At 49.3% G+C, this 12,651-nt stretch overlaps 1 protein-coding gene across 1 annotated transcript in view; it reads left to right on the top strand.

Annotated features, from left to right (window-relative positions):
- LOC134358024 (cyclic AMP-responsive element-binding protein 3-like protein 4) overlaps window positions 1–12,651 on the top strand; it is a 43,850-nt gene that overhangs the window by 16,429 nt on the left and 14,770 nt on the right. The window contains exons 6-8 of the mRNA XM_063069894.1: window positions 3,056–3,145; window positions 6,852–6,958; window positions 10,521–10,589. Coding sequence (XP_062925964.1) covers window positions 3,056–3,145; window positions 6,852–6,958; window positions 10,521–10,589 — 266 coding nt within the window. The remainder of the gene's footprint in view (window positions 1–3,055; window positions 3,146–6,851; window positions 6,959–10,520; window positions 10,590–12,651) is intronic.

Here is a 12,651-nt window from a genome sequence, read left to right as displayed (position 1 = left end):
TGGCCTCGAGGCAAAGAAGCTTAAAGACGAGATGTGAGCCCGCGATCGACTCCATCTCTTACTGATCTTGCCAATTAGAACGTCGAGGAAGATTGAAGCATCGAAGTGAATGTGGTGAGAAGCGTTCAGCGCCATCTTCCAGCCTCTCACTTGCTGCTGCCAGAGAAGGTGTCTGCGTGTGACGGATCTCTCACCCGCTCAAGTGGTCTCTCCCACGATGCTGTCGGAGGATGTTACCAAAGTTGGCAATTTGCGGACTGTGATTTAAACTGGACTCCTTCAGTTTGATGTTTTTATGTTCTGTGTTTTCAGGGGTTCTTTCTTGTTGCCATTTGTGCAATTTGTTTTTTTTTTGTGTGTGGGGGTTTTAATGTTCTTGTCATTTGCATGATTTGTTGTTTTTTACATGGGAGGAGTTGATAGTCTTGTTGCTGTTTACTCAAGTTTTTTTCTGTGTGTAGGGGTGGGGTGGTTGATGTTTTTCTTTGAACTGCTTCCATGGTTTTTTTTGTTTTGTGGCCATCTGTAGAAGAAGAATCTCAGAGTTGCATACTGCAGACATACTTTGATAATAAATGCAAGTGAACCTTGAATTTTGGAAGATTTTCCAGTGAGAAGCGGAATAGAGCAAGGCTGCACTCTGGCACCGACACACTTGAGCATCTTCTTGTATGTGCTGCTTCAGTATACTTTTGGAGATTGTGCCAATGGCATCTGCCTACATACCAGAACTGACAGCCTGAGGGCATCTTTCTACATACCAGAACTGACAGCCTGAGGGCATCTCTCTACATACCAGAACTGTCAGCCTGAGGGCATCTCTCTACATACAGAACTGACAGTGCCGAGGGCATCTGCCTACATACCAGAACTGACAGTGCCGAGGGCATCTGCCTACATACCAGAACTGACAGTGCCGAGGGCATCTGCCTACATACCAGAACTGACAGCCTGAGGGCATCTCCCTACATACCAGAACTGTCAGCCTGAGGGCATCTCTCTACATACCAGAACTGTCAGCAGTCTCTTCAACATTGCTCACCATTACTCTAAGACCAGGCTCTGAGAGGTCTTCATTTGAGAGCTGTTGTTCACTGTTGACGCAGCACGAACTTCCCACACGGAAGCCCAACTGCTGGATGTCATCGACCACCTGTCCCATGCTTTCAAGGAGTTTGGGCTGACCATCAGCCTGAAGACAACTGTCATGGCCCAGGGCACTGACTCCCTCGCACCCATCACCATCGATGGTCACACTCTAGAGGTGGTTAACTCCTTCACCTGTCACAAACGCTCTGACTCTTGATGCTGCACTGAGCAACCAGGCTGCAGCTGTCATGGCTAGGCTGAACAAGAGAGTGTGGCTGGGAATACCAAGCTGCATGTGTACCAGACCTGTGCTCTTGGCACTCTCCTATACAGTTGTGAAGCCTGGAAAATCTGTGCTAGGAAAGAGACGAAAGTGATCAGCAATACACACAGCAACCCAGGCAGCATCTATAGAAAAGAGTGAACACTCAATGTTTCGGGCCAAGATCCTTCTTCAGGAGCGAGGTGCCTGAATTAAAAGGTTGGGGAGAGGGGGGTTGAAAGGCCATCTGGAAGGTGGTAGGTGAAACCAGGTGGATGGGAAAGGTCAAAGGTTGGCGAAGAAAGAATCTGATGGGGGGAGGGGTAGAGTGGACCAAAGGTGAAAGGGACGGGGAAGGGGAGCCAGGGGGAAGTAATAGGCAGGTGAGAAGAAGTAAAAGGTCACAATGGGGAATGGAAGGGGGTGGTGGTGAATGTTTGTTCACTGGAAGGAGAAATTGATATTCATGCCATCAGGTTGAAGGGTACCCCGATGGAATATGAGGTGTTGCTCCTTCACCCTGAGGGTAGCCTCATCTGGGCACTGGAGGAGGCCATGGAAGGACGCATTGTAATGGGAATTGAAATGTTTGGCCACTGGGAAGTCCTGGTTGTGGCGGATGGTGCGGAGGTGCTCGATGAAGCGGTCCCCCAATTTACAACGTGTCTCACTGCGGATCCTGCACATACCTTGGCAGCACAGAGCCACTAAATCAGAGGTCTTACAATGTGCAGGCATCCTCAGTACGTTTGCCCTCCTCAGCCAGAGGCGGCTCAGATTAGGATGTGTCGGACGGTTGGGCTCTGGTTGAATCCTGAAAGACCTGCTGTGTGTGCCCAGTTGGTCGCTCACAGCTCTGCTTCAAGGACGTCAGCAAAAAGGATCTGAAGCTGGTCGGCACTGAGAAGATAGAGTAGACGATCGGGCTGCCTGGAGCCTGGCGGTTCAAAAGGGCAAGTACAAAGAGCAGGAAGTACCCTCAGCAACGAGCTAGCTGCAAAGAGAGCTCAACGGACGGAGAGGGGCCGCCCCAACCGCACACCAGTCTTCCTTCACCTACGGCCTGTGAGGAAGAGACTGTTACTCCAGAGTGGGACACCTCAGCCACCTCTAGGAAGTGCACCACCACGAGCTGACTTTCGCTGTGTGCAACCCAGCATCCTTCGAGACAGTAGGATGCCAACTAATGAACTGGGCAACACAGCTGCCCTAGTGGGTCACAGTACCGGAATTCCGAAACAAATCCAGCCTCCGGCGCTGACTGCCGCTGCAGTTTCCGCCCAGGTCCCAGTGGTTAGCATGTGGGGACGAGGCAGAGTCTAGATGGGCTGAAGGGCCTGTTTCTGTGCTGTAGTTTTCTATGACTCCATGAGAATAAGCTGGGCAGTGTTAGGGCGAGCAGCATGGTATCTCTTTATGGTTCCAGCGATCTGGGGTTCAATTCCCACTGCTGAGTGTAAATACGTTCTCTTTGTGACCACGTGGGTTTCCTCCGGGGGCTCTGGTTTCCTCCTACTTTCCAAAGAGATACAGGTCGGGGTTAGTGAGTTGTGGGCACGCTATGTTTATGTTGGACACTTGCAGGCTGCCCCCAGCAAAATCCTTGGACTGTTGGTCTCAAACAGCTCATTTCACTGTGTGTTTTGATGTATGTGTGACAAATAAAGCTAATCTTTAAACCTTTATTTTCTCCCTGTCTGACAGCATTTTCCGGATCTGTTGTTGACTGAGGAGGAGCAGCGATTGCTGAGCCAGGAAGGCATCATGCTGCCTAGCAACCTACCACTGACTAAGGTATCCTGGCAACTGTCACCAACATCCCACCACCAGACCACAGTAACTGGGGCAAGAGAGGGTCTGGGGATGAGGGAAGGAGTTCCGTAACTCCAGCCAGAGCAGGAGTGGTACAGAGACGGGAAAGTATGTAGGGGCCTGGAAGGGGAGGGGATACAGAGACAGAAGGTGTGTAGGGGCCAGAGGGGTTACTGAGACAAGGGGGGGTGTAGGGGCTGGAGGGGGTTACTGAGACAAGGGGGGGTGTAGGGGCTGGAGGGGGTTACAGAGACAAGGGGGGTGTAGGGGCTGGAGGGGGTTACAGAGACAGGGAGGGGTGTAGGGGCTGGAGGGGGTTACTGAGACAAGGGGGGTGTAGGGGCTGGAGGGGGTTACAGAGACAGGGAGGGGTGTAGGGGCTGGAGGGGGTTACAGAGACAGGGAGGGGTGTAGGGGCTGGAGGGGGTTACAGAGACAGGGAGGGGTGTAGGGGCTGGAGGGGTTACAGAGACGGGGAGGGGTGTAGGGGCTGGAGGGGGTTACAGAGACAGGGAGGGGTGTAGGGGCTGGAGGAGGTTACAGAGACAGAAAGGGACATAGGGGTAGAGTGGGTTACAGAGATGGGGAGGGGTTCAGGGGGTGGGGGCCATACAGAGATGGGTTGGCGCGTAGGGTCACACTGGGACGGGGTGAGGTATAGGGTCGCACAGATGGGGAGGCATGTAGGGTCACACAGTGACAGGGTAAGGTACATTGGCACGCAGAGTGTTTGGGAGGGTGCTGACATCCTGAGGGATCTCAACTGAGATGAAAGTGTTGCTCCATTTGGGAACAATTCAGGTCGCCCGTTAATGGGGCACTGAGGGAGAAGAGCCCTTAGGTTAGCGGAGGGAATGGGAGTAGTGGAGTCACGCAAGGGCTGCTCTGTGAAGGCAAGCAAAAGCAGACTGGTGTTGCTGAGAAGGGAACAGAAACATACCCTGCGCTATTGACTGTGCCTCATGCTGGGGATGCTTAAGACTGTCCTCCCAACCTGGTCATTTCCCATAAGAACCTAGGAGCTGAATTGGGCCATTTGCCCCTTTGACCCTGCTCTGCCATTCAGTCATGGCTGATTTATTTTTCTTCCCAATCCCATTTTCCTGCCTTCTCCCTGCAACCTTTGACACCCTTACTAATCAAGAACCTATCAACGTCGGTGTTAAGTGTAGCCAATCACTTGGCCCCACAGACATCTGTGGCAATGAATTCCACAGATCCACCATCCTCTCGTGAGTAGACGTCCTTGTATTCTGTGACCTCTGGTCCTAGACGTGGGCACGTGGCCAAGTGGTTAAGGCATTGGACTAGCGATCTGAATGTCGTGAGTTCGAGCCCCAGTCGAGGGAACGTGTTGTGTCCTTGAGCAAGGCACTTAATCACACATTTCTCTGCGACGACACTGGTGCCAAGTTGTATGGGTCCGAATGCCCTTCCCTTGGACAACATTGGTGTCGTGGAGAGGGGAGACTTGCAGCATGGGCAACTGCTGGTCTTCCATACAACCTTGCCTAGGCCTGCGCCCTGGAGAGTGAAGACTTTCCAGGTGCAGATCCGTGGTCTCGCAAGACCTAACGGCCCTAGACTCTCCCTCAATTGGAAATATTCTCTCCACATCATCTTCCTTACTCCCGTCTCTCCTTTCTCCTCTCCCTACTTTATCTGGTCACTCTCCCCTTTCCAAATCCTTACTCCTACATTCTGTCCTTTGTTACTCCCTCACATTCCAGTGTATTGTCATGGGCAGATATGCACAGGGAATAAATAGCATGAAGATCATGGTGAGTGTGAGTACCCTCGCTTTACAACACCAGTGATCACCGACTGGTGTTCAATTCCTGCCGCTGTCTGTGAGGGGTTTGCACGTTCTCCCTGTGATTGCGTAGGTTTCCTCCCACATTCCAAAGACATACGGGTAGGGGTTAGTGAGTTGTGGGCACCTTATGTTGCTGCAACACTTGCGGGCTGCCCCCAGAACACCCTGCTGCTGTGTTGGCCATTGACATAAACGATGCACTTCGCCATGTATTTCGATGTACATGTGACAAATAGAAACCAATCCTAAATTAAATTAGCTTTTTATACTGGCATAAATGAACATAAATCATTAGTAACTTGCAGAAGTGCAAAATAAACATGACAATGGAGCAGAATTGAGCCATATGGCCTCTCAATCATGTCAATACTAGTGCACGATTGAGAGACAGGGAAAGTGAAATGTAGTCGGACATAGTGTTCAGGTATTTCAGCTTGGTTCGAGAACCTGATGGCAGTGGGGAAGAAGCTGTTGAGCTGTGGGTCTTCAGGCTCCTGTACCTCTTGCCTGATGGCAGCAATGAGAAGGGAGCACAGCCTGGATAGTCCGGGGTCCCTGATGGTGGATATCACCTTCCTGAGACACTGTCTCTTGTAAATGTTGCCTGATGGCTGGGAGAGCCGTGTCCATAATGGAACTGGCTGAGTCCACTGCTTTCTGCAGCCTTTTACAAGTCTGGGCATTCGAGTCTCTGCAATGCAGACAGTCAGAGCACTTTCCAGTGTACATCTGTAGAAATTTGTCACTCTTTGAAGACAGGCTGAATGGTGTTAAACTTCTAAACCATTTATCAATCAGTATTAATCACCAGGCTTCTAAACCATTTATTAATCACCAGACTTCTGAACCATTTATCAGTCAGTATTAATCACCAGGCTTCTAAACCTGGGCCTCTGTTCCCGTGTCTGCAACTGAATCCTTGGTTTCCTCATCAGGGTCTACAGTCAGTATGGATCGGTTATAACATCTGCTCACTGACAATCAGCACAGGCACTCCTCAAAGATGCCTGTTTACTGCTCTACTGTCTCTACAGTCATGACTGTGTTGCTAAGCACAGCTCAAACATCATCTATCAACTCGCTGATGATGCAACTGTTGTTGGCAGAGTCTCAGATGGTGTTGAGGAGGCGGACGTAGATTGGCTGGTTGAGTGGTGTCGCAATGATAACCTCATTCAGTGCCAACAGGTCCAAGGAATTGATTGTGGACTTCAAGAAGGGGAAGTCGAGGGAATGCACACCACTCCTCACTGAGGTGTCAGCGATGGAAAGGGTGAGCAACTTCAAGTTCCTGGGTGCCAACATCTATCCCGGGCCCAACGTATTGATGCGATCACAAAAAAGTCAGAGCAGTGGCTATATTTCGTTAGGAGTTTGAGGAGATTTGGTATGTCACCAAGAACCCTTACAGAGGTACAGTGGAGAGCATTTGGACTCTGCAACACCGTCTGGTACAGAGGCACCAAAGCACAGGCTTGCAAGAGCCTCCGGAGGTTTCCAGACCTAGCCAGCTCCACAAGCCTCCCCACCAATAAGGATATCTTCAAAAGGCAATGCCTCAAGAAGGTGACATCTTGAAGGTGACCCTCTTCTTGTTACTACCATGCAGGGAGGAGGTACGGGAGCCTGAAGATACACACTCAGTGTTTAAGGAACAGCCCTTCATCTCCACTGTCAGATTTCTGATTGGTCCATGAACACTACTTCACTATTCCTTTTTCTGCACTATCTCATTATTTTAGTAATTTATAGTAATGGTATGCCTTTGCACCATACTGCTGCCGCAAGACAACACATTTTATGTCATATAAATCGGTGATAATAAACCTGATTCAGATCAGACCCTTTGTCTCCCTCATCACATCTCCTCAGGCAGAAGAGCGGATTCTTAAAAAGGTTCGGAGGAAGATCCGGAACAAGCAGTCCGCACAGGAAAGTCGCCGTCGGAAGAAGGAATACATTGATGGACTAGAGAGCAGGTAAAGCGTGGGTATTCAGCATGCTGGGGTTGGTGGGGTTTGGCTAAGGCTTTGGCCTTGAAGAGGAACAGGCCGTTATATTGGAGGTGTACAAGACATTGGAGCAGCTGCATTTGGAATATTTTCCATTTCAATTCGACTTCCCATTCCCAGTCCAACATGTTTTGTTCATGGCCTGCTCTATTGTCATAATGAGCCCAGGTTGGAGAAGCATCACCTCGTATTACATCTGAGTAGCCTCCAATCTGATGGCATGAACATCGATTTCTCCAACTTCCAGTAATTTCTCCCCCACCTCTCCTTTTTTCCATTCCCCATGCTGCTTCCCTCTCAACCTTTCTCCTCACCTGCCCATCAACTCCCTCTGGTTCCTCTCCTCCTTCCCTTTCTTCCATGTTCCTCTGTCCTCACCTATCAGCTACCTTCTTCAGCCCTCCACCTCTTATACCTATCACCTCCCAGTCTTACTTCATTCCCCCCTCCCCATCCACCCACATTCCCCCCTCCCTATCCACCCACATTCCCCCCTCCCTATCCACCCACATTCCCTCTCATCTGTTCTCTCCTGTCAGCTGCCAACTTGTACTCCGTTCCCTCCTCCCACCTTCTTATCCTAGCTTCTACCACCTTCCCTGCCAGTCCTGATGAAGAGTCTTGGCCAGCATCATGTGTTTATGACTTGGAATATTGTGTTCAATTTTGGTTTCCCTGCTATAGGAAAGTTGACATTAAGCTGGAAAGAGTGCAGAGGAGATTTACAAGGACATTCCTGGGACTTGAGGGACTGAGTTATGGAAGAGGCTGAGCAGGTTGGGACTTACTTTCATGAAGCATAGGAGACTGAGAGGTGATCTTGTGGTGGTGTATAAATCATGAGAGGCATAGATAAAGTGTATGCTCAGAGGGTTGGGGAATCAAGAACTGGAGAGCACAGGTTTATGGTAAGAGGGGAGAAACTTAATAGAAGCCTAAGGGGAAACCTTTTTGAATTGGAACTATCTACCAGAGGAAGTGGTTGAGGTAGGTATATTAACAACATTTAAAAGGTACTTGGACAAGTCCAAGGAGAAGGAACGTTTTATAAGGATACACCCAAACTAAGTAAATGGGACTAGCTTAAATAAGGTTTTAGTTGGCCAGGACTTGGGCTGCAGGGCCTACTTCCATGGGATGGGGGCTAGAATGGATTATGGGGCAAAGGTTGGATGGAGGAGCCAGGATTTGTTAGGTTGGTACAGGGACAACATCTGTGGGCTGGAAGTAGTAGGTAGGAGCGGGGTGGTGAGAGGGTGGTTTGGAAAGGGGACTGGTGTGAAGCAGGCAAGAGGTGTGTGTTTGGTCTGCAGGTAGAAAAGGGGCAAGTCTGGGGTTGAGTTGGTTGACACACAACACAGTACAGCAGAAACAGGTCCTTCGGCCCACGATGTGGTGCAGGTTAAAATAATCCTCTCTGCTTGCGAGTGATCTCCATGTATTCATTCCATTTGTAGTCATTTCCCTCTTGAAAACCTCTGGCACATCATTATCCATCACCAGCCCAGCCTCTAGAACACCTTTATCCCTCACCATCCCAGAAGCCTCTAGAACACCATTCTTCATCATCAGCCCAGCTTCTAGAACACTGTTCTTCATCACCAGCCCAGCAGGCTCTAGAACACCCTTATCCACCACCAGGCCAGCAGACTCCAGAACACCTTTATCCATCACCATCCCAGAATCCTCTGGAACACCATTCTTCATCACCAGCTCAGCATGCTCTAGAACACCCTTATCCATCACCAGCCCAGCAGACTCTAGAACACCATTCTTCATCACCAGCCCAGCCTCTAGAACACCCTTATCCATCACCATCCCAGAAGCCTCTAGAACACCATTCTTCATTACCAGTCCAGCCTCTAGAACACCGTTCTTCATCACCAGCCCAGCAGGCTCTAGAACACTTTTATCCATCACCAGTCCAGCAGACTCTAGAGCACCTTTATCCATCAGCAGACTCTAGAACACCTTTATCCATCACCAGCTCAGCAGACTCTAGAACTCCATTCTTCATCACCAGCCCAGCCTCTAGAACACCCTTATCCATCACCATCCCAGAAGCCTCTGGAACACCACTCTTCATTACCAGCCCAGCCTCTAGAACACCTTTATCCATCACCATCCCAGAATCCTCTAGAACACCGTTCTTCATCACCAGCCCAGCAGACTCTAGAACACCCCTATCCATCACAAGCCCAGAATCCTCTAGAACACAGTTCTTCATCACCAGCCCAGCAGGCTCTAGAACATCTTTATCCTTCACCAGCCCAGCAGACTCTAGAACACCTTTATCTATCATCAGCAGACTCTAGAACACCTTTATCCATCACCAGCCCAGCAGACTCTAGAACACCTTTATCCATCACCAGCCCAGCAGACTCTAGAACACCATTATCCATCACCAACCCAGAAAGCTCTAGAACACTATTCTTCATCACCAGCCTAGCAGGCTCCAGAACCCCTTTATTCATCACTGGCCTGACAGCCTGTCCTGTTACCACCATAGTCCGTGTGCAAAAATAAAAGCCTGCCCCACACATCTCATGAGACCACAAAGTAAAGAGGCAGGATTAGGCCATTCATCAAGTCTGCCTCACCATTCAATCATGGCTGATTTATTTCCTTCAAATCTAACCGCTCTCATTTTAAAGCTATGTGAAAAGCCACTCAAAGAAAAATGGAGAGCTATGTTCAAACCTCAAAGCACATTTATGATCAAAGCACGAACACCATGTACAGCCTTGAGATTCGTATTTTCTCCCAGGTGAGAGGAAAGGTTTAGATTGATGTAAGAGTAGGTTAAAGGTTTGCCACAACATTGTGATCCGAAGAGCCTGTACTGTACTGATCCATGTTCCATGTTCTATGCCCTCTTGTATTTGACTAGGAAAAGATTCTGACTGCCTACCCTATCTATACCTCTCATCATTTCCTAAACATCTTCCCCTCAGCCTCCACCACTCCACAGAAATCAACCCAATTTTGTCCAACCTCTCCTTGTAGCTCATGCTCTTTCATCCAGGCAGCAACCCTGGTGAACCTGTTCTGCACCCTCTCCAAAGCCTCGACATCCTTCCTGTAATGGGATGACCGGAATTGCACGCTGTCCTCCAAGTGTGGCTGTACCAGGTTTTTTTTTAAACATCTGTGTAATAAATCAATCTGAGGGGTGGGTGTGGTAGGTTGGGGTTTCCGACGCTGTCTGAAAGAAGGCACAGTTTGGGATTGTGAAGAGGTGGGCCTGTTTGGTGATTGACAGTTCTGATCTCTCTTTGCCTCTCAGCCAGAGGGTGGTGAGTGAACCAGTGGAATTCATCGCCACAGAAAGCTGTGGAGGCCAAGACATTGGGTACATTTAAAGCGGAGGTTGATAGTTTCTTAATTAGGAAGGGAATCACTGGTTACAGGAAGAAGGCAGGAGAATGGAGTTGAAAGAGATAGTTAATCAGCACTGATGGAATGGTGGAGCAGGCTTGATGCGTTGAATGGCCTAACTCTGCTCCTGTGTCTTGTGGTCTTCTCTCAGAGTGGCTGCGTGCACCGCTCAAAACCAAGAGCTTCAGAAGCAGGTGGAACAACTTGAACATCACAACCTGTGAGTATCACTTGTTTGCCCTTCTCCCCCCACCCCTCCACCCGATGGCACTGCTTTTGCATCTCCCCACCTGTAGTCCATCACTCCCTTACCGGTGGTGATTAGTGTATGTTGTCACATGATACAGTGGAAAGCATTTATCTGCGTGTCATCCAGACACATCATTCCATGTGCAGGTACATCGAGGTACTAAGGGAAAACAGAGCATAGAGTATAATCACAAGAGATTCTGCAGATGTTGGAAAAACAGAGCAACACACGCAAAATGCTGGAGGAGCTCAGATCAGCAGCATCGATGGAAATGAATAAACACAAGATTTTGCAGGTGCTTGCTTACTTACACTGTTGGCATTTAGGGCAGCAATGAAGGTCCTCCACCTCTGTCTGTCCTTGGTCATCTTCTCTATTGTGTGGTTCAGGGTCCTCACTTCTGCCTCTAGGGTAGAGAGCCAAGTTGTCATTGGTTTCCCACATTTCCTCCGCCCTTCAGAGGTCCAATGCTGTCTTGATGATAGAGTTGGCCTTTCTTCTCATCACGCACCCAATCCACCTCTAGGGTTTCCTCATGATGATTGTGGCCACGTTCTTCTGATGACACTGAAGAGTAGGGTGTTCTCGGAGCTCTTTCTTGGCTAGAAAATATGGAGGATCTTCCAGACTGTCATGGTGTGGCATGACGACAGCTTGGCAAGGTTGTTCTCTGTCGTGGGCCAGCATTCTGACCCGTACAGGAGTGTGGACAGAACAGAGAGCTGGTACAGCTTCACCTTGGTGTGGACGCTGTACTTGGTTGATCCCCAGATGTCAGTCATTGATCGGTAGGTGTTTCTAGCTTTGCTGAGTCTGCACTGGGTGCCGTCCTTGGTCCCACCTTCCTGCTGAATGGTACTGCCTAGGTAGGTGAATCTGCCAGTGCTGGGTATGTTGACGCCATATGCCTTGGTGGGAGGAGGAGTCTCTACATTGAGTGTCACGGTCTCAGTCTTTCCCTGGCTGACTCTCAGTCCAACCTGTCTATCAAAAGTGACCAGGCACCGGTGTCTATGGGATAGTAATGCAAGGTCGTTTGCAAAATTAAGGTCTTCTAAAGTAGAGAATGGAGTCCAAAGTGCCTCTCTGCTTATCTTTCATTGTTCGCCTCATGACCCCAGTCAATCACCGGGTTAAACAATATCACTGACATCGCACTGCCTTGCCTGACTCCTGTCTTGACTTCAAAGTTCAAATTGCAATCCCCAACTGTACAGGTGAAATTAGCACAGCGATTGGATAAACTGGACAGTTTTGGAAGGGATCCCATATCACCAGAGGCTCGCCCTGTGGATACTGTGAACTGCCTTTTCAAAGTCCACAAAATTCACTTACAGTTGTATCTGCCACTCTGTGCACTGCTCTATGATGTTACACAGTGTGAAGGTCTATTCGACACAGCCTCTGTTCTTCCTGAAGCCAGCTTGCTCTTTCCTCAAGCACACATCGACAGCATGAGTAATCCGTTGGAACAATGACTGTGACCTGAATCTTGCTGGGTGCTGACAGAAACATAGAAACATAGAAAATAGGTGCAGGAGTAGGCCATTCGGCCCTTCGAGCCTGCACCGCCATTTATTATGATCATGGCTGATCATCCAACTCAGAACCCTGCACCAGCCTTCCCTCCATACCCTCTGATCCCCCTAGCCACAAGGGCCATATCTAACTCCCTCTTAAATATAGCCAATGAACTGGCCTCAACTGTTTCCTGTGGCAGAGAATTCCACAGATTCACCACTCTCTGTGTGAAGAAGCTTTTCCTAATCTCAGTCCTAAAAGGCTTCGCCTTTATCCTCAAACTGTGACCCCTCATTCTGGACTTCCCCAACAACGGGAACAATCTTCCTGCATCTAGCCTGTCCAATCCCTTTAGGATTTTATACGTTTCAATCAGATCCCCCCTCAATCTTGTAAATTCCAACGAGTACAAGCCCAATTCATCCAGTCTTTCTTCATATGAAAGTCCTGCCATCCCAGGAATAAATCTGGTGAACCTTCGTTGTACTCCCTCTAAGGCAAGGATGTCTTT

This window comes from Mobula hypostoma, chromosome 2 (assembly GCF_963921235.1).
Source record: "Mobula hypostoma chromosome 2, sMobHyp1.1, whole genome shotgun sequence".
In the NCBI taxonomy this organism is placed as follows: domain Eukaryota; kingdom Metazoa; phylum Chordata; class Chondrichthyes; order Myliobatiformes; family Myliobatidae; genus Mobula; species Mobula hypostoma.
This window is presented reverse-complemented; position numbering and strand designations above follow the sequence as displayed.